The following is a 20790-nucleotide window of genomic DNA, read 5'->3' on the forward strand; positions in this document are numbered from 1 at the left end:
GTGTCTGTAGCGTTGTGTGTGTGTTGCGCGGTTTGTGTGTGTGTGTGGTGTTTTGGGGGGAGGTATGTTTTGTGCAATGTGTGTGTTGTGCGGTATGTGCGTATATTTGTGTGTGCCGCGGTGTTTGTGTGTTGGGTGTTGTGTGTGTGCAGCGTTATCTGTGTGTGTGGGTGTCTGTGTAGGGCAGTTGTTTGTGGTTCCCAGTGTGTGTGTGTGTGGTGTGTGGTGTGTTGTGCAGTGCGCGCGCGTGTGTGTGTGTGTGTGTGTGTGCATCAGCCTCTCTTCTCTCAGCCTACCTCTCCCAGCCTCCCTCCTCCCAGCCTCCCTCAGCATCAGCCTCCCTCAGCATCAGCCTCCCCCAGCATCAGCCTCCGCCAGCATCAGCCTCTCTCCTTCCAGCCTCCTCCAGCATCAGCCTCCCTCTCCCAGCCTTCCCCAGGATCAGCCTCTCTCCTCCCAGCCTCCGTCCTCCCAGCCTTCCCCAGCATCAGCTTTCCCCTCCCAGCCTCCCTCAGCATCAGCCTTCCCCAGCATCAGCCTCTCTCCTCCCAGCCTCCCACAGCATCAGCCTCTCTCCTTCCAGCCTCCCTCAGCATCAGCCTCCCCTTCCCAGCCTTCCCCAGGATCAGCCTCTCTCCTCCCAGCCTCCTTCCTCCCAGCCTCCCCCTCCCAGCCTCCCTCAGCATCAGCCTTCCGCTCCCAGCCTCCCCCAGCATCAGCCTCCCCAAGCATCAGCCTCCACCAGCATCAGCCTCTCTCCTTCCAGCCTCCCCCAGCATCAGCCTCTCTCCTTCCAGCCTCCCTCAGCATCAGCCTCCCGTTTCCAGCCTTCCCCAGGATCAGCCTCTCTCCTCCCAGCCTCCTTCCTCCCAGCCTCCCCCTCCCAGCCTCCCTCAGCATCAGCCTTCCCCTCCCAGTCTCCCCCAGCATCAGCCTCCCCAAGCATCAGCCTCCACCAGCATTAGCCTCTCTCCTTCCAGCCTCCCCCAACATCAGCCTCCCCAAGCATCAGCCTCCACCAGCATCAGCCTCCCTCGTCCCAGCCTCCCCCAGCATCAGCCTCCCCCTCCCAGCCTCCCCCAGCATCAGCCTCTCTCCTCCCAGCATCAGCCTCTCTCATCCCAGCATCAGCCTCTCTCCTCCCAGCATCAGCCTCTCCTCTCTGTCCCCAGCATCAGCCTTTCTCCTCCCAGCCTCCCCCAGCATCAGCCTCCCCCAGCATCAGCCTCTCTTCTTCCAGCCTCCCCCAGCATCAGCCTCTCTCCTTCCAGCCTCCCCCAGCATCAGCCTCCCTCTCCCAGCCTTCCCCAGGATCAGCCTCTCTCCTCCCAGCCTCCGTCCTCCCAGCCTTCCCCAGCATCAGCTTTCCCCTCCCAGCCTCCCTCAGCATCAGCCTTCCCCAGCATCAGCCTCCCTCCTCCCAGCCTCAGCCTCTCTCCTTCCAGCCTCCCCCAGCATCAGCCTCTCTCCTTCCAGCCTCCCTCAGCATCAGCCTCCCCTTCCCAGCCTTCCCCAGGATCAGCCTCTCTCCTCCCAGCCTCCTTCCTCCCAGCCTCCCCCTCCCAGCCTCCTTCAGCATCAGCCTTCCCCTCCCAGTCTCCCCCAGCATCAGCCTCCCCCTCCCAGCCTTCCCCATGATCAGCCTCTCTGCTCCCAGCCTCCTCCAGCACGCCGTGCTCCTCTGCCGACACTCACACACCCGATCGCATCCACTCACACACATCCGATCGCATCCACTCACACACACCCGATCGCATCCACTCACACACACTCGATCACATCCACTCACACACACCCGATCGCATCCACTCACACACACCCGATCGCATCCACTCACACACACCCGATCGCATACACTCACACACACAGACACTGACGATATCGCACATACGCGCTCACACTCACAACATCCGGAGATACCACATGCCTCTGGCCATGTGATCCTCCGTCAGGTCCTGGAAGGTCACAACAGCACAGTATCGAGGCCGAGAAGCAAGCGATATCGCCGGATGCTGTGAGTGTGTGGATGCGATGTGAGGTGTGTGTGAGGTGTGTGTGAGGTGTGTGTGAGGTGTGTGTGAGAGTGAGTGTGATCTGATGTGTGTGTATGTTTGTGTGTGTGCTGTTATGTGTGTGCGTGTGGATCTTCCGCCGCAGCAGGACCTTGATGCGCTTGTAACCATGCGAGCATGGTTACCAACGTATCCACACCACTCCCGTGCGAGCGGGGGCCGGGGGGGGGGGGGGGGTGGGGGGGGAGTACAGTACTCACCTCCGTGACAGCCGTGTCAGTTCGGGGAATGCGCGGGGGGGGGGGGAAGGGGGGGGGAGTACAGTACTCACCTCGGTGACAGCCGTGTCAGTTCGGGGAATGCGCGGGGGGAGGGAGGGGGCGGGGCCAGAGCTAGCGCATTGCGTGAGGGGGGCGGGGCGTGGCGTGGCCGAATTGCCAATGCCTGCAGGGTGCCGGGGTGAGAGGCCAATCTGTGGGGGGGGGGCGGAGCCTGGGCGAGCGGCTGGCCAATCCGTGTGGGGGCGCAGCCTGGGCGAGCGGCCAATCGGTGTGGGGGGGCGGGGCCATGGCGAGCCCAGCGGCCAATCAGCTTTGTGTCACCGTAAGGACACAATTTTGGAGCATGACAGACAGACAGATAGACAGACAGAATAAGGCAATTATATATATAGATGTTAGAATGCTGTATATAAGAGCCCATTGGTGGTGGCCGCAGCTTATAGGCCATAAAACTGGTGACAGGTTCCCTTTAATATTAAACAAATCTATGGTAGTTTTTTCTTCTAAGTATAGTAAGAACTATTACCAGATCGTAAATATTATAAAGAAATATCTCCCTATTCTTTCTACAGATAATGAGCTGAGAAATTTTCTGGATGAAGAGGTTAAAGGGAACCTTTCAGGTGCAATATCCACCCTGAACCACAAGGAGTTCTGGGTGCATATTTCTAAATCCTGCCTAACCGTCCCTGTATACACTAGCATAGATAGAGATCTTTAGAAAAAGTATTTTTCATTCTGTGTATCCCCTGACTGTGTGTCCTGTTGGGACCCGGTCACTCTCAGCCCTTAGTCACATTGAGGCCTATTTTAGACCCATGGTAAGGTTTTAATATTAGAGTGTAGGTATTGTAGTAGTATTTCTAAAGATCTTTTATCAAATGCTAATGAGGCCAAGGACTAGTCCCAAGGGCGTTAGTTCCTGCACTCATTCCGCCCTCTTAGCATGGTAGAACGCCCACAGGGGAATGCTAACATGTTACTCAATGCAGCATCGCCAGTGGTGACACACATACATCTGCCTGCTGATCAGAAGTCCCGACACTTCCGGTCCAGCGCACTAGACCTCTCTGAAGCTGGGACGCGTACACCCATCTTCATTATGCGCATGAATGGAAGCGCCAGGAATTCAGATCAGCGGTCACAGTGGACACAGGTACATGCTTCACTGCTGGTGATGCTTCATTGAATAGCATGTTAGCACGCCCCCGTGGGTGTACTAACATGCTAAGAGGGTGTAATGAATGCAGGAACTAATGCCCTTGCGACTAGTCCCTTGCCTCATTAACATATTAGAAAGGATCTTTAGAAATACTTTTTCTAACGATATCTTTATCTATGCTACTGGATGCAGGGACAGTTAGGCAGGGATTATAAATATGCACCCAGAACTGCTTGGGGTTCTGAATGCATATTGCACATAACAGGTTTCCTTTAAATTTGTGTCCAGAAAAAAACTTATTGATTGGAGGTATGATATCACCCAGTGATCCCATGAACAAACCAAAAAATAACAAGACCAATACATGGTTACTTTCTACAGTATCGCATAAGTGTCATCAAAGGGTGTGTGGTCCATGTCCATTCATGATAAGTCACCAAAACACAACACAGGATAAACTCCTTTATTAACTGTAGGACCAATAATGTAACATGCAGTATGTAGGGAGCACCTTGTGCATACTGAGAAGGAGGATATCAGAACATATATATGATGTGTCTAATGCTACTACTAGGAGCCCTTCAGGTGCTTCACAGCATTTCATGCAGGTGCACAAAGGGGATATCAGTGCCGTTAAAGTCAATGCTGTCGAGAAAGTGCCTGTACCTAGGAGAGGAGGTAATCTAAAGCAGAGGTGTATCTAGGCTTTCCAGCACCCGGGGCAAGAATTCAGTTTGGCGCCCTCCCCCCCTCCCCAACCAAGCAGTTTGGGTGGTTGTCATGTGACCAATCACTCATATGTGATTTGCACACTTACCGTCACGTGATAACGAGCTTATCTTAATTCTCCCAATGTTCAATGAGAAACATAGGAAGAAAAGCCAGTTGTCACATGCAAGTTTGAAAATCACATAAGAGTGGAGCAGCCATTTGATGACTGCTGGAACCAGCAAGCAGAGCTGAATCCTGACAGGGAGTATAGTACACATTGTTAAAACTGAGGATACTACACTGCTTAATTTTACAATTAAAGGGATTGTCCAGGTTTGAGATGAAAGTCTGCAGTGACTCTATTCGAGACTTCAGGCTTCTTAATTCTTTAAATGCATGCTCTGCACACTTTTAGAATTTTCCGCCACCAGTGACGAGAGTGGACGATCATGTGAGCACAAGTATGAGATTTGCAGACTTCTGGCCACATCCTGACTTGACGTGTCTGGCCTCAGTCAATTAATTTTCATTGCAATCGCATACTTGCAGCTTTGTACCCTCCCACTCTCACCGCAGGCACCAGAGTATCCAGACAGCGTGCAGTGTGCGCACTGTGATAACACATGGAGTGACTGTAGACGCATCACAAACTTGGACAATCCCTTTAATGCTCCTAACAACATAAATAAAAACATAGCAACCCTTAACTTGTCAGACGGCACAAGACTATTAAAGAGATTGTCCACTAGGATGGGTCACCAAAGTCTGATTGGTCGGGGTCCGACACCTGGGAACCTCGCTAGTCATCTGTTCTAGGTGACAGTGGTGACAGGTGGCCGTAAGTGGTCAGTTCTGGATCTGCTCTGTCTTCTGATAGTGGCAGCAGCCTCCTATTAAAATTAATGAGGCGGATGTGCAGTACCCGGCTGCGGACAATATCAGAGGATGGAGCAGATCCAGAAATAAGCATTTCCGGCCACCTGCACCAATAACAGCTGATCAGTGGGGGTCCCATTGCTCTCATATTAGAAGCAATGCGCAAGTGGAACTGAGACCTTATGATGGGACATGGTCAGTATCACAAATAAACATTTAGATTAAGGTACATTGTAGATGATGTTGTCGCTGAGTCGTTTCTTTCTATGCTTCATCTTGTCCTGACGCCATGATAACTTTTCACATTCACATCTCGTCTCTGCAGACTTCCATCTTCTCCGGTCTTCTGCAGCACATGCCGATACAATGCCCTGAAAATGATTGAAGTTGATGATTGAGGAATGATTATAATACTCCTATTTAAAAATATCTGCTCTACACTGTGCACCAGAATAAATAATGACCTTTTACTGTGTTCTCTGTGCAAAATATGACCCCACACCGTCCCTCTTATGGTACATGCCCTCCACACTCCATCTCCTTTCCATATTGAGCCCAATCTTCACACTGTTCTTTACACTGTGTCCCCTTATACTGCCCAGTCTTTATACTGTGCTCTCTCATCACACACCCCTCATCGCTAAGGTTTCATACTATCCCTTGATGCTATCCCCTCCCCATACCGCCCCCTTCCACTACTCAGTCTCTATTCTGTTCCCTCTCACATTTTTCTCATCCCTTCCAGTCTCCTCACTAACTCCTGTGTGTCCATATACTTTTCCCCCTCACTCCCCACCCTGCCCACTTGCTCCTTATACCATGTCACTCTTTATTCTGTGTCCTCAAAATTTCTTTCTCCTGTTTACTTTCCATACTATGTCCATATACATTCACCAAATCGCTCCACATACTATGTATACATTCCCCCCTCACCTTCGCTCCCTATATTATGTCTGTATGCATCACCTCTCACCACCTATACTATGTCTGTATACATTACCTCTCACCCTCTATATCTGTATACATCATCCCTCAGCCTCTCTCCCTATACTATGTCTGTATATATTACCTCTCTCCCCATACATCACGCATCACTCCATATACTATGTCTGTATACATTCCCCTCACCCCTAAACTATATCTGTATACATCACCCCTCACCTTCTCTCCCCATACATCACTCCTCACCCTCTCTGCCCATATATCACCCCTCTCTCTCCCCATTCTGTGTCCAAAGATACTTCTTTGCCGCCCCTGCAGCGGTTGAACCGCTCGGATCCAGGGTCACTGCTGTGGCTCGAGGGTCTCTGGACCCGGGGGCTTGAGGCCACTCAAATGTAAAAGGGGGGGGGGACTATTTACAGGGGATGAGAGTTCGTAACGCCACCCGTGATTTGCGGTAAGGGAGTACCGCCGCTGCCGATGGGAGTACTCGGGGGAAATGGAGCGGGGCAGCCAGATGACGTTCCCTCCTCGGGTAGGGGAGGCCCCGGGACTCTGCATGATGGTTTAGCGAGGGTGCGCATGGCCGGTTGGAAGCAGGAGAGGACCATGTACTCACTCAGGCAGCATCGGTGATGGTGCGACCGCAAAGCAGACTCTGACAACAAGATGAACCAAGTCTCTGGGTGCCGTTGCCCTCTTGGGGGAGCCCATCCAGGTATACGTCCCCTGTTGCACAAATTTTAAAGTGTTCTGGTGGCTTGTTGGCTTAAAGCTGTCCGGGCCCCGCTCCCTCCTTGTTGGTAGTGGAGCTGTGCTCTCAAGGGCTCACGCTTGGGATTTCTGTGGGCTGCGTGGGTTGGAAAACCCTATCCCCCTAGTTGTGCTAGTGCCCCTGATCTCTGAGCTTCTTGGGGACAGTCCATAAAGTCACTATCCTCCGCAGGTTAATTGCCGGGTTGCCTGAAGCTACTCCCTGACCTAGGGTCCTGTACCCCGCCGTGCTTTCGGTCCCGGATCGGTTATTAGACTCAGATGCCTCCCGTCCTCCAAGACCAGGTCTAGGCACCAAGCCTCAATACCCTGCGACCGGGTCTCTGATTCCTCTGGCCCAGACCACCATCTGCGACCCAACCTGCCACAAACAGGGAGCCACCACTCCCCAGCTCCTCACTTCTCAAGGGCTACAACTTCACTGTTCTACTTCCCTCCCACAAGTCTGCCTGACCCCTAGGTGGGTGGCCCTCTTCCAGCTCAGCAGCCCACTGGTGTGCCTGACAGGGTGTGGCGTGAGGTGTGGTTGGGATTTTGGATGCTAATGGAGGCAGTACCATAGGGTGGGAACCCAGAACCATGAAGGGTTGAATACTGCACCAAAAATAGGAAGTGCAGTACCCTGTGACGCCCTAAATAGTCCAGGGGCATCACACTTCCCCCTCCCCATCCTCTCTTCCCACCACACTGTGACCATATAGCTCCCTCCCCCACCCTCTCTCCCCCATACTGTGTATGTAGATACTGCCCACTCCCCACCCTCTCTCCCCCCATACTGTGTCCACAGATAGTTCTCTCTCTCCCCATACTTTCTATGGATACTACCCCCTCCCCACCCTCATACTATGCCATAGATGCCTCGTCCCCTCACCCCATAGTGTTCCTCCTCCGTTTCCTCAGCTCCACTGGAGCAGTTATCATCAGCGCTCTGTCTGCTGCCTCTGTGATGCAGCCCTTTCTTCCGGGTCAGCAGTGTGATCAGTTGACCTGATCACACTGACATCGCTCTGACCCGGAAGTCAGGGCCGCGGGCACTGCTTCAATTGTCCTTGCATCTGAAAGGTACGAGGACAATTGATCAGTGGGAGCCGCGCGCTTCAGTTTCTATCAGTGCAGCATGTCAATTTGACAGCTGGGCTCAGATAATGGTGGCTCCCACTACAAGCGGCAAATGCAGGGAGACTTTCACAGCGCCGCATCAGGCAGCGCAACAGCGCCCCCTTGACAGTTGCGCCAGGGGCAGATGCGCCGCCAGACCCCCCCTTAGATACGCCTCTGTCTAAAAGAACTGCTGCATCGCAAGAAACCTCAGTGGATGTTTTTATTGGGGACCAGGGTCCCTAGGGGAATGAATATAAAAAATAATTAATAATTTTATATATATATATATATATATATATATATATATATATATATATATATATATATATACAGTATATAGTTACGTTTCTTTTGTTATATGTTTCGGATGTACTATGTTCTCTGTATACAACAGTGACTGATTTGCATAAGCGTACCTCATTTCCTGTTTGATCACATTTGACCGTATATCACTGCATGTTAAAGGGAACCTGTCATCAGAAATTTGGCTTTCAACCTAAAAGTTTCCCCCTCTGCAGCTCCTGGGCTGCATTATAGTAAGGTTTCTATACTTTTTGTGCCCCCTTTTAAACCAAAATAAATACTTTATAAAACTGTACCTTTCGGTTTGAAAATCTTGTAAATTATCCATGGGGGTGGGCCGTGTGGCGTCCGTTGCTGTATCTTACGCCGTCCCCCATGCTCCAAATCATCCCTCAGAACGCCGCCCACTGCGCCTGAGGTCCCGTGCACGACGGGACACCTGGTGACGTGGTCGCAGGCACGAGAGTATGGGTGGCGCTGTGATTGCATCGTAAGTGCCCGCCCATACTCTCGTGCCCGCCCTTTCCCCACTGCCTCCAGCGTTCTGCGCCGGCCCGACGTCACCTCCTTCCCATCGTACCCTGCAGCAGGAAATAGATGGGAGGAGCGGAGCAGGCCACTACAGGAGAAGTGGAGGATCTGAGCGACGTACAGAGGGGAGAGCGCGCCCACGAGAGTATGGGCGGGCACTTGCGATGCAATCACAGCGCCGCCCATACTCTCGTGCTTGCGACCACGTCACTAGGTGTCCTGGCGTGCACGGGACCTCGGGCGCAGTGGGCGGCGTCCTGAGGGATGATTTGGAGCATGAGGGACGGCATAAGATACAGCAACGGACGCCACACGGCCCGCCCCCATGGATCATTTACAAGATTTTCAAACCGAAAGGTACAGTTTTATAAAGTATTTATTTTGGCTTAAAAGGGGGCACAAAGAGTATAGAAACCTTACTAGAATGCAGTCCAGGAGCTGCAGAGGGGGAAACATTTAGGTTGAAAGCCAAATTTCTGATGACAGGTTCCCTTTAAGACGAGCTATGAATTAGGACCAATGAGTCCGAAACATGTACTCCTTGCCGACATGGATATGCACAATAATATAGAATTTTAATGGATTTTTAATTAATAAAAATAAATTTGGATTTTTTATCACATTCTCCGGATGATGATGCTGGATACCTTTTTTGAGTTACCTACTGATGAAAGTAGTAGCTTAGAGATTGAGGAAGATTTTGAAGATAAGAATTACAGTGATACAGATGAAACCAATGAAAGAAAATGATACTATCCCAACCAAAATGACCTTACTGATTTGATCAGGACCTTAGTCTTACAAAGTCTAATGCTGAGCTCTTAATATCCAGCAATGGAACTTGTTAGATAAAACAGTGCAAGTGTCAGAACAGAGGAAGCAACATCACACTTTTCCCAGCTTTTTTTATCTGTGAAGATGAACTCTGCTATTGTCATAATATAACTGGTCTGTCTCAGAATATTGGAATTCCTTTTGATCCCAGTAAGTGGTGCCTCTTCACTGACCGCTCATCAAAGAATCTTAAAGCAGTATTATTCGATAATGGTAACAAGTATCCTTCTCTTCCCCTTGCCCATTCAGCAAAGTTGAAAGAAGACTATGAACATGTGAAGAAATTGTTAAATGCATTTAAATCTGAGGAATATGGTTGGGAAGTAATTGGAGATTTCGTAAAGGTTGCATTCTTGATTGGTCTTCAAGGAGGGTATACTATATTTCCATGCTTTCTATGTCTTTGGGAAACCACGGACACTAAAGCACACCTCCATAGACAATATTGACCTGAACATCATGAGTTTTCCGTGATTAAATAAGAGCCAATAATAGACCCTCGAAAGGTTCTAATGCCACCTTTGCATAGCAAACTAGGTCACATGAAACAATTTGTCACAGCTTTGGACCAGGAATTAGTGGCATTCCAGCATTTACAAGATCTCTTCCCAAAGCTTTCAGAAGCAAAAAATAAACCTGGCGTTTCCGTTGGCCCTCAAATCAAGAAAGTTATGGAGTGTCAAAAGAGTTTCCCAAACTAGTCAAAAAAAAAAAAAGAGAGAAAGAAGCATGGATCAGTTTTGTTAACATAGAGGGTTCCTTGGAAATCATGAAGCTGAAAACTGTTGCATTGGTTAAGACTGGTGAAAAGCTATAGTAAAATGCGCTACAAGATGTCTCTGCTAAACTGCGAATCGAGAGTATAGGATGCGAGCTGAACTCAGGCTTTGCTGCGAGCATGAGCCGAGTGCGATTGGATCACAGCTCCGGAGGAGAGGGAAGGATCACTATCTCTGCGTACATTGCTTTGCAGTTGGAGAATATCAGAGTCCAGTGCAATGTTTCACATGCACCCATAGACTTGGGAGATTAATGCATGAAAGTGATCTGACATATCCTCACAAATAAAGCAAAAGTGAATATTTCTAGTTTCATTTTCTTCAAATTTGGAGTATTTTTTTCAATTTGGAGCATTTTGATTAAAATATACTATTGCTTTGAAATATATTGTATTTTGTTTTCATTATAAACTTAAGCCTGCTTTACACGTTGCAATTTCGCATACGATATTGTATGCGATTTGCAACGCCCCCATCGTATGTGCGGCACGTTCAATTTGTTGAACGTGCCGCACAAACGATTAACCCCCGTCACACGTACTTACCCGTCCATACGACCTCGATGTGGGCGGCGAACGTCCACTTCCTGGAGTGGGAGGGACGTTCGGCATCACATCGACGTCACGCGGCAGCCGGCCAATAGAAGCGGAGGGGCGGAGATGAGCGGGACGTAAACATCCCACTCACCTCTTTCCTTCCGCATTGCCGACTGGAGCCGCGGGAGGCAGGTAAGATCTGTTCAATGTTCCCGGGGTGTCACACACTGCGATGTGTGCTGCCTCGGGAACATTGAACAACCTGATGTGCAATTCTTCAGGATTCAACGACGTGTATGCGATGAACGTTTTAACGTTCAATCGCAATCGCACGTACCTGTCACACACTACAATGTACCTTACGATGCCGGATGTGCGTCACTTACGACATGACCCCGCCGACACATCATAAGATATATTGTAGCGTGTAATGCGGGCTTTAAACCCAAACATTTGTAATTTTCCTTAAAGATAGTATTCCAATTTCAACTTTTCACTGTCCTGAACCCAAAATCCAAGTTTTTGCAGGCTGATACATTTTTTACATGTTTTTATGATTTTACCAAGTAAGAAATTACATTTATTCCCTAGAAACAAAAATCATGTTACAAAGTAATTAGACTGATATATACGACCACCGTGCGTAGCCACCGCCCGACCACCGTGCGGAGCAGCCACCCGACCACCAAGCGGAGCCACCGCCTGACCACCGAGCGGAGCCACCGCCCGACCACCGAGCGGAGCTGCTACCCGACCACCGAGCGGAGCTGCCGCCTGTCCACCGAGCGGAGACGCCGCCCGACCACCGAACGGAGCCGCCGCCCGACCACTGAGCGGAGCCGCCGCCCGACCACTGAGAAGAGCCGCCGCCCGACTACCGAGCGGAGCCGCCGCCCAACCACCGTGTGGAGCCGCCGCCCGTCCACCGAGTGGAGCCGCCGCCCGACCACCGAGCGGAGCCGCCGCCCGACCACCGAGCGGAGCTGCCGCCCGACCAATCTACACCCCACCTACTGTCTCCTCCCCAAAATCCTATAGAATGTAAGCCCGCAAGGGTAGGGCCCTCTTCCCTCTGTACTAGTCTGTCTACTGTAACTTGTGTATGTATTCTGAATGTAACCCCTTCTCAATTACAGCACCATGGAATTAATGGTGCTCTATAAATAAATAATAATAATAAAAATATATATATACTAGCTGTAGAACCCAGCATTGCCCGGGATAGTAACTGTCTCTCTCCCACTCTCTGTCTCCCTCTCTTTCCCTGTCTGTCTCTCTATCTCTTTATCTGTCTCTCTCTGTCTGTCTCTCTCTGTCTGACTCTTTCCCTGTTTGTCTGTTTTTTTGGCAAATAACTGTAAAGCGCAGGGTTACATTTTCCTCTCAAAACATAGTCTATGACGTTCCCTGAATCAAATTGGGTGTCTGTGCAAAATTTCGTGATCGTACATGCGATGGTGCTGATTCCAAACACACACACACACACACACACATACACTCAGCTTTATATATTAGACTAGAAAGAGGCCAGATCCTATCGCATCGGGAGTGCAGTAAAATGAACATCTGTCTATGCTTAGTGGTGCTGACAGGAGCAGTGGACATGTGTCACACTGTTTGCGTTTTCCAATATATCTGTTATATGTCATCCCTCCACATTTGTGTATTGTGTGTGTTGCATTATTTGACCTCTTTCACCCCTGTGCACTCTCTTCCTTGTTGTGTGCTGTATATTGGGATCTGGTGTTGTGTTTCTTGAGCCGTGTTCACTATGTGGTGTCTCTCCTATGTGCTGTGTGTGTGTTTACACTATATTGTCTCTTGTAAGTTGTTGTGACTATAATTGTAGGCAGCACATTGTTTTCTGCAGTTTGATGTGTGTGTGATTGTCCGTTCCCAAACACAAAGGAAGTGAGAGAATACAATTTATTAACATGTCAAAAATAATGGCAAAGCTTCTTTCTTTTACATAACAGTAACAAAGACAGAAAGACAATAAATTTAATTATTATATTCTATTTCTATGTATTAGGTATATTGATGTAAATATATTATTTATGTATGTACGGGTAAACTATGTATATCTGTATCTATAATGTCCTCTCAATCTATATATGTCTATATATATCTATCATTTATGTTTATAATATTAAGAAATGATATATCTATGTATTTAGATGTGATGAATATGTGCTAATGATATATAATTTAAAGTATATAATATGTTCAGATATCTATGTATAATATAGGTATAAAATATGCAATTTTTTAAGGTATAAATCTAGGTATGTATGAATATATATCTATGTAGTGATGTCTCTATCCATTTGGATTAGAGCCTGAAGAGGAGATATGGTGAACAGCCGTCCCACCCATCTCTTCAGCTGTTCACAAAAAAGCCAGTCCAGTAAAAAGACAAATAAGTCTCTCAGCATCTTTGACTCTGTAGCTAGAAATATTTTTACCGCTGCGTTTTTGTGCTTTTTTTGCGGCCAAAAACGCAGCGTTTTTGAGAAGTGCAAAAATGTCCTAGTGCACACATAGCCTAAGGCCCCCTTCATATGTCAGTTGCAAAAACACACATGTTGCACAATCCATTTTGTCCATCTGTGTGGCCATCCGTATATATGTGTGTGCCATCGTGTGCTATTCACGTGCCGTACATGACACTGAAATTAATATTTTTTTTATGTGCTAAAGATGTGCAAGGATAAAAGGATAGATGGATAGATAGATAAAGATAGCTAGCTAGATAGATAGATAGATAGATAGATATGATAGCTAGCTTGTACAACTATTTAACCAAATAAATAGATAATTAAAGGAAACAAATGACGTGGGGTTTCCCCTATTTTTGAAAACCAGCACAGGTAAAGCTGCAGCTGTGGGCTACAATCCTCAGCTGTCTGCTGTACCTTGGCTCGTTATGAAAAATAAAATGGATCCTACTCTGTTTTTTTAAATTATTCAAATAAACAATTAAAAAAATGACATGTGGTCACCCCCCCCATATTTTTTTATAACCAGCCAAGGAACAGCAGACAGCTGGGGGCTAATATTATCAGAGTGGGAAGAGCCATGGTTATCTGGCCCTTCCCAGCCTAAAATTAGCACCTTACAGCCGCCCCAAAAATGGCTCATTCATTAGATGCACCAATTCTGGTACTTTACCTGCCTCTTCCCAATTGTCTTGGTGTGGTGGCCATTGGAGTAATACTTGTGGGGTTGATGTTAGCTGTGAATTGACAGCTGGCATCAAGCCCTGGTGTTAATAATGGAGAAGCGTCTAACAGACACCCCCATTATGAATCGAGTAGAAGCAAGGAGAAAAAAAAAAAAAATATATATATATATATATATATTTTAAATAACACCCTCGACTCTAGCCCTCATTCGCCAATTTATCAGAAAAAAAAAAGCCACGAAGATTCGACGCAATAAAACGAATACGAAGTAGTCTACAAAATCGAATCTTAAAGACATAAAAAGAGAAAATTAAATAAATAAAGACAGGACACAGTCCCTCATTCACCAATTTATTCTCAAAAGAACTCCCATGCAACTCCGACATAGTCCACATAGAGATCCCACGATATTCCGCAAATCAGACATATAAAAAAAGTCAGAGATCGAGCCCCATAGGCTGTAACAACAACTGGGTCTCAAGCTATATAGTATGGTCAACATACCATATATAGAGGGCTGTGGGAATATCACTGACGAGCAAAAGGGTAACAATATTTTGAACTTTGGACTTGCAGACGCAATATCTCTTCATTAACTACAGCTTTGAGCGGGAGAATACCTTAAAATTTATAGACAATCATACAAGTCTATGGGTCCATGAAAAACACGTACAGCACATGAATGGCATTCGTTTGCCATCTGTGTGCTGTATATGTATAAAATTGAAAGTATAGGAGAAGCTTTGTACATTTTTTTCTTTAGCAATTCCGGAAAAACACAGATGACACATTGATGGCACACTGATAACCCACAGATAATTCACAAATGACAGAAGGATGGCACACTGATAACCAACGAATGATACACGGATAACACATTGATGCCACACTGATGGAAAACACTGATGACACCGGTACAAGTACAAGTTTAACTCTTGGGTTTTTATACGGATGTGTGAAGGAGCCTTAAGATTAGCAGCTGTCACACTAGATATGGGGAAGTACCAAGCGAGCGGCGAAAGAAAAGAAGGGAAGGGGACCTCTGCATCTAAGAAAGATGGTGACCTCTGACCAGACTTATCGCTGGTCCCTGGGGTCCCTCACCAACCTAGATAGGTTCAGCACCTATGCAAAGAACCAGATACCTTACCCTAGGTATCCCTAGTGCTGGACCCTAAATAGGGAATGGATCAGATGAGCTTTTTGTCAACCCCACTAAAAGCTAAAGGAAGACACAAGGCGGACACACAGGGGGGAAATGCATGAACTACTTATCCACAGATGACTTAGGCTGAAGTTCACCAAAGCTTCAGCAACGATACTACAGATGAGTGCAAGTCACCTGCTTGCAACCACAGCTAGTATGAACTGAATAATATCACCAGTACAAGTCCAGGGAAGATGGGAATATTTAAGGACAAGGGGAATACTGATAATCAGCAGCTGGACAGAAGTTTAGCTCCCCTGGGTCCTAAAGGGAAATAAATGAAAACCCAGCGGGAAAGCTACCAAGTACAATGAATACTCACAGCAGCAACAACAGAAAGTCTGGAAGCATTCTGCGCAGCCAAATGCTGTGACCTTCTATTGCCAGAAACCACATGACTGTCTGTCACCTGTGACACACCAGTGACAGCAGCATTGGTATACAATAGTGATGTTTGTATAGCTTCTCTTTTAAGTGGTAGTAAGAGGGGCATGCATTTGGGGCTTAGGACCATGATCTTTTATGACCCTGGCAATGCCCCTGTTTTTTAAACCTTTTTTCAGACTTATGTAACAAGGGGTGTGTTTTACCAGGAAGGTGTGGCTTAGATATAAATGGGTGTATTCAAAGCACCTAAAATGCAATAACGTGTACCAAATCCTGATAAAATATAGGTACAAAAAGTCGTGATAATAAGCCAACAATTAGAATTTGTAAATGGCCTAAAAATTCCTAAAATGTATCATCCAGGAGAAACCGCTGTTGGATCTCAGAGTACATTTTCTATGAATTAGTAAATTGGCCCGGCAGTCTGTGACCAGTTGGGATGTAGCTAAGATCCCACACTTACTTTACACTAAGGATATGTTTAAGCTAAGTTTTTATATGTGGATTTTTGTAGTTGAAAGATCCAAACAAAAAAAACCAGAGGGAGTCGCAGGTTTGTGCTTTTCGGTGGGTTTTTGATGCAGTTTTTAACCTTAATTCCTCAAGCCATTTTCTGTTTGCACAACTCCTAATTATGCAATATTATTGCGACCTTGAGGTTTTGCGCCATTTCAGCCAATTTTTTGAATCGCGGAGGGAGCCTAACTGAGGAGGGGGCTTGGGAGAGTGATATTGACAAATTTATTATTATTTAAGTAAAAAAAGAGGCGGAAATTAGGACAGAAATGTATCCCTGCACCTGACTAGTGTATATTCACTGTGGTGGTACAAGGCCGCTGAGGCACACCAGATTCCCATTAAAAGGCACAAGAATCACTGACTAGTGGATTGTACTCTAGCGCTATCGATTTAATGTCCAAAACAAGCATATTGATGAATCGGGGCTGGCGCTCGAGGCATTTTTTGGCTTCATGGTGCCCCATAGGTGTTTTCCTACTGGAATTAATAGGAAGTTATTGCAGCCGGTTTTCCATGTGGATTCTCGTACAGAATCTGCTCCAAACTCCACTTTAGGGCTTGTTCACACGTTCTGTTTTTTTACACGTTTTTTTCAGTGCGTTTACCAGTACCAGCAAAGTGACCAAAGTTTCTGAAGTCTCATGAACACGCTGGTTTGGAGATCTGAATCTTCTTTTTTCCAAATCTGCACAATGTCAATTCTTTCAGCGCATTTGTAGCGTTTTACCTCATTCAAATGAATAGGGGAAAAAACGCAAATTAAACTCTATGGTTATGTGCGCACGCTGCATCTTTGTGGTGACCACAGAATTTCATCCTGTGGTCATAGAAAAGCAGCCTGGTGCTCAAAAACACATCCAAAAACCGCATGCTTTTTTGATGCGTTTTCGGCAATGCGATTTTTATTCAATGTGTGAAAAATAGTGATGAGCGGACCCGGACTGTAAAATCCGACCCCCGTGGGTTCAAAGGCCCGACACTCGTGTAATTAAGAAAATAAAGAAAAAAATAAAGTGAGCGCACTATACTTACTGAGTCACCGGTGTTGCTATAACTGCTCTTGTGGCCTCTCAGTCACTTACAGGGCTGCTCATTAGCCTCATACATATTCACTACTTCCCCCGCCCACCGGCTTTGTGATTGGTTGCAGTCAGATGCACCCCCACGCTGACTGACAGCATGTCTGACGCTTCCAATCACAGACCCGGTCTGCGGAGCTATAGTACAGTAAAAAAAAAGAAAAGAAAATATTGATGTAGGGTCCCCCGTATTATGCTACCCAGCACAGATAAAGCATACGGCTACAGGCTGCAGCCCCCAGCCATGCGCTTATCTTGGCTGAGTATCAAAATAAAAGGAACTTACATGCAGCAAAAAGGAGGCGTGCGGCCCCCCCAGTTTTGATACCCAGCCATGATAAAGACAACAGTTGAGGGCTGGTATTCTCAGGCTGGGGTGACCCATGCTCATTGGTACCAAAACTACACCTGAAAAACGCAGCGAGCGCACATAGCCATATTGTTATGCAGCGTTTCTCCGGCTAGCACTCACTAATTGCAAAATCAGCTGCAAATACCTAATGTGTGAACATATGCTTAAAAACCAGTGACCATCGGTCATCCATCAGAATCCCCAGCACTGCCCCCTCACACACCATGGCACTATGCTGTCAGGTAGGCGCAGAATAAGCCCGAGCTCTGCTCTAAACTTTATCCATTATACATGGGCGCTGGGAAGTCTCTGCTGAGCTCTGCACAAACTCTGCCTGATCCTTCAAGACTCGGCTCCTTGGCAGTCCCAGACCACGCCCCTTGTAGGAGGGGCTTCCAAAGATTGACATCTACACATTACCGCCCATTCCACTACAATCCCGGAAGCCGGACGGTTTAGGTATCTCTTAACCACACCCATTCGCCAAACACTTCCTTTTAATTGGCTCTATCACTTTTGAGTGGCGTGCTTTAGTCACGCCCATTCAACGCCGCTGCGCGCCGGGGTCCGGAGCGCTTCCAGTTGAGAGATGGCGGCTACGGCAGGTAGATCGCGGCTGCTGGTGCTGTCACGGAGCGTGGCGGGGCTGACAGGAGGCTTTCCCGGACTTGGAGTCAGCAGACAGCGGCCTCACAGGACGGTGAGTGGGGAGGGACGGCCGGACTAGCGGGTGGGATAGAGGGGAAAGTGTGTGCGCGGTGCCGGCAGCAGGAGGGAGTCGCCCGGGGCGGGGTGTGCGGGGAACTCCCGGCTGCTGCTGCTGCAGCGCTGGTTGCTTTAGTAACTAGTGGTGTCCCCGGATCTGCTCCTCCACCTCCTCAGTGAGTGGGCGCAGGCTGGAGAGGGGGAGCCTCCCTTGCTGCAGGGCAGCGCTCAGTGGCAGCTCCTTCCCTCCAGTGACAGCTCTCTGCAGTGCACACTCTGGCAGTGCGGGAAGGTAGTGTCAGCCCGGACATGTGCTCCTGCCTGTGCCCACACACAGCGCTGCCAGGCAGGGGACAACTTTCCGTGGTGGCAGAATACTGCAGTGACAGGACCCCCTGCTCCTCAGCAGCCTGGGCTAGAGAGCTGCACTGTCAGCCTGGCACCCACAGTCACCCGGGTTATGTACTGCCCACGCGCCTAATACGCCAGATGCCAATCAGCCCATAATGTCCCATATTGGACAATGCAGACGATCACCCAGACTGGCACAGCTGCTGTATGGGCATGTATGTCGTTTAAGGACAAACCGTGTGGTGGTGATTGCTGGGTATGGAGGAGGGGAGCGCACCAATCTGATCACTTATTCCCCTGCAGCGTGTGACCAGGACCGCCGCCACCCTGCGCCGTGGCTGGTTGACCCTGCGCCGTGGCTGGTTGACCCTGCGCCGTGGCTGGTTGACCCTGCGCCGTGGCTGGTTGACCCTGCGCCGTGGCTGGTTGACCCTGCGCCGTGGCTGGTTGACCCTGCGCCGTGGCTGGTTGACCCTGCGCCGTGGCTGGTTGACCCTGCGCCGTGGCTGGTTGACCCTGCGCCGTGGCTGGTTGACCCTGCGCCGTGGCTGGTTGACCCTGCGCCGTGGCTGGTTGATGGGGACCGCCGCCACTCAGCGCTTTGATGTAATATATATATAGATATCGTGCATTTCCTTCCGCTATGGCTCGGCTGTGCAGAGAACCTCCCCTGGATGAGATGACTCTGCGTTGTCCCCGCTCGGTACCTATGATGGGAATCTGCAGGGGCTGCCTCCTGTCATCCTGTGATATATTTCGGATTCCCCTGTAGCTTGGTGGCCGGTGTCACGCTTCATGTGTCCCAGTTGCATCTGTATTGTTTTTAGTGGATGTTTCGGTATATACACCTCTGTGATATTCCAGTTCTCCAGCCTCATTTACTCCAGATTCTGACATTTTATTGTAAAACAATTGCAAACCCCCTCATATTCTAAGCAAAGTTTACTCTAACAGTGGCTGTAAAGTTATCAGTGACCAGTCTCCGGATTATATGGCGCCGGTGGTAGTAGCCGTTTTGGTTGGTCATATTTTGTTGGCGCTGACCTGGAGATGTCCTGTAATTCAGAACATTGGATAATCCAGCGCTGTGGGATTAATTACTTCTGGAGTTTTGTTGGTTCTTTTACCTGCAATGCTATAAATGGAAGAGGCAATTTTTAGATTTTTAAGTACTGATTTATTGAATTTGTTTTTGGTGACAACCCGTATATCTGCTGAAGAGGTGACCATTTGCTGATCAGTGGGGGGGGGGGGGGTTGGATGCTGGTACCTGTATGGATTGGCAGCGTGAGGAATTTTTATCCCCGACTACACCTACTCGTGCCAGTTTTAAAAACAAACCGCGGCCGGCCAGGCTCATTGATTCCGAATAGGGCTGCTGGGTAAAAGCCAAGTGCAGTGCTCAGCAGTCTCATAGGGAATGCATGGAGAGGTGGAAGAGTATGCGCACTGCCTCTGCATTGTAAGGGAGGGTCAAAGTGCCCTGTTCAGCCAATCAGTGCAGCTCCCAGCAGTCACACTTGTCAACAAGGAAGTTGTCACGCATCTTACAGATGGGTGATAACTTGTTTTTCACTGGACAACCCCTTGAAGGCTGGGGCTAAATGACCACTTTGGGTCATGCAGGCACAAAATGTTCTGTGCTGCTAACTACATTGCAGTGTAATGCAGGTGAAGGGTGTTGCAAGGTACAGTGACAAGTAAATGGGAAACTGTTGGCTTTTTTTGCTACTTGCTTGTCGTAGTACCTTGCAGGTTGCAATGCGACCTTCGCCTGTATTACACTGCAATGTGGCAGCGGCACAGAGCAATCGGTGGTGCATGGCCTGTCTGGCCCCAGACTAAAGGGATATCCCCATTGATGGACATTTATCTTTAATCAGCAGAATAATTAACTGTTGGATTGCTCAGACCACCACTAATAGAATAGAATCAATAGAACTGGGGTCCTGAATCCCTGTACCACCTCACTGCACTACCACAGGCTCATGTATCCACCTCAGCTCCTGTAAATTTCATCCTCTATAAGGTCATTCATTAAAGGGGTATTCCCATCTCTCATTATTATTACACCTAGTACATATGGGAATATGATCTTGAAGATATCCCTTTAAGGACAAATAGATGTCTCAGCTCCCCTGTTCTTGAGAACCCCAACAAATG

General features: G+C 48.2%; 1 protein-coding gene across 1 annotated transcript in view; it reads left to right on the forward strand.

Annotated features, from left to right (window-relative positions):
* Positions 1-18137: 18137 nt before the first annotated feature.
* Positions 18138-20790, forward strand: part of MCU (mitochondrial calcium uniporter) — a 158875-nt gene continuing 156222 nt past the window's right edge. The window contains exon 1 of the mRNA XM_075348940.1: positions 18138-18271. Coding sequence (XP_075205055.1) covers positions 18161-18271 — 111 coding nt within the window. The 5' untranslated portion in view covers positions 18138-18160. The remainder of the gene's footprint in view (positions 18272-20790) is intronic.

Source organism: Anomaloglossus baeobatrachus, chromosome 5 (assembly GCF_048569485.1).
Source record: "Anomaloglossus baeobatrachus isolate aAnoBae1 chromosome 5, aAnoBae1.hap1, whole genome shotgun sequence".
Classification (NCBI taxonomy): Eukaryota; Metazoa; Chordata; class Amphibia; order Anura; family Aromobatidae; genus Anomaloglossus; species Anomaloglossus baeobatrachus.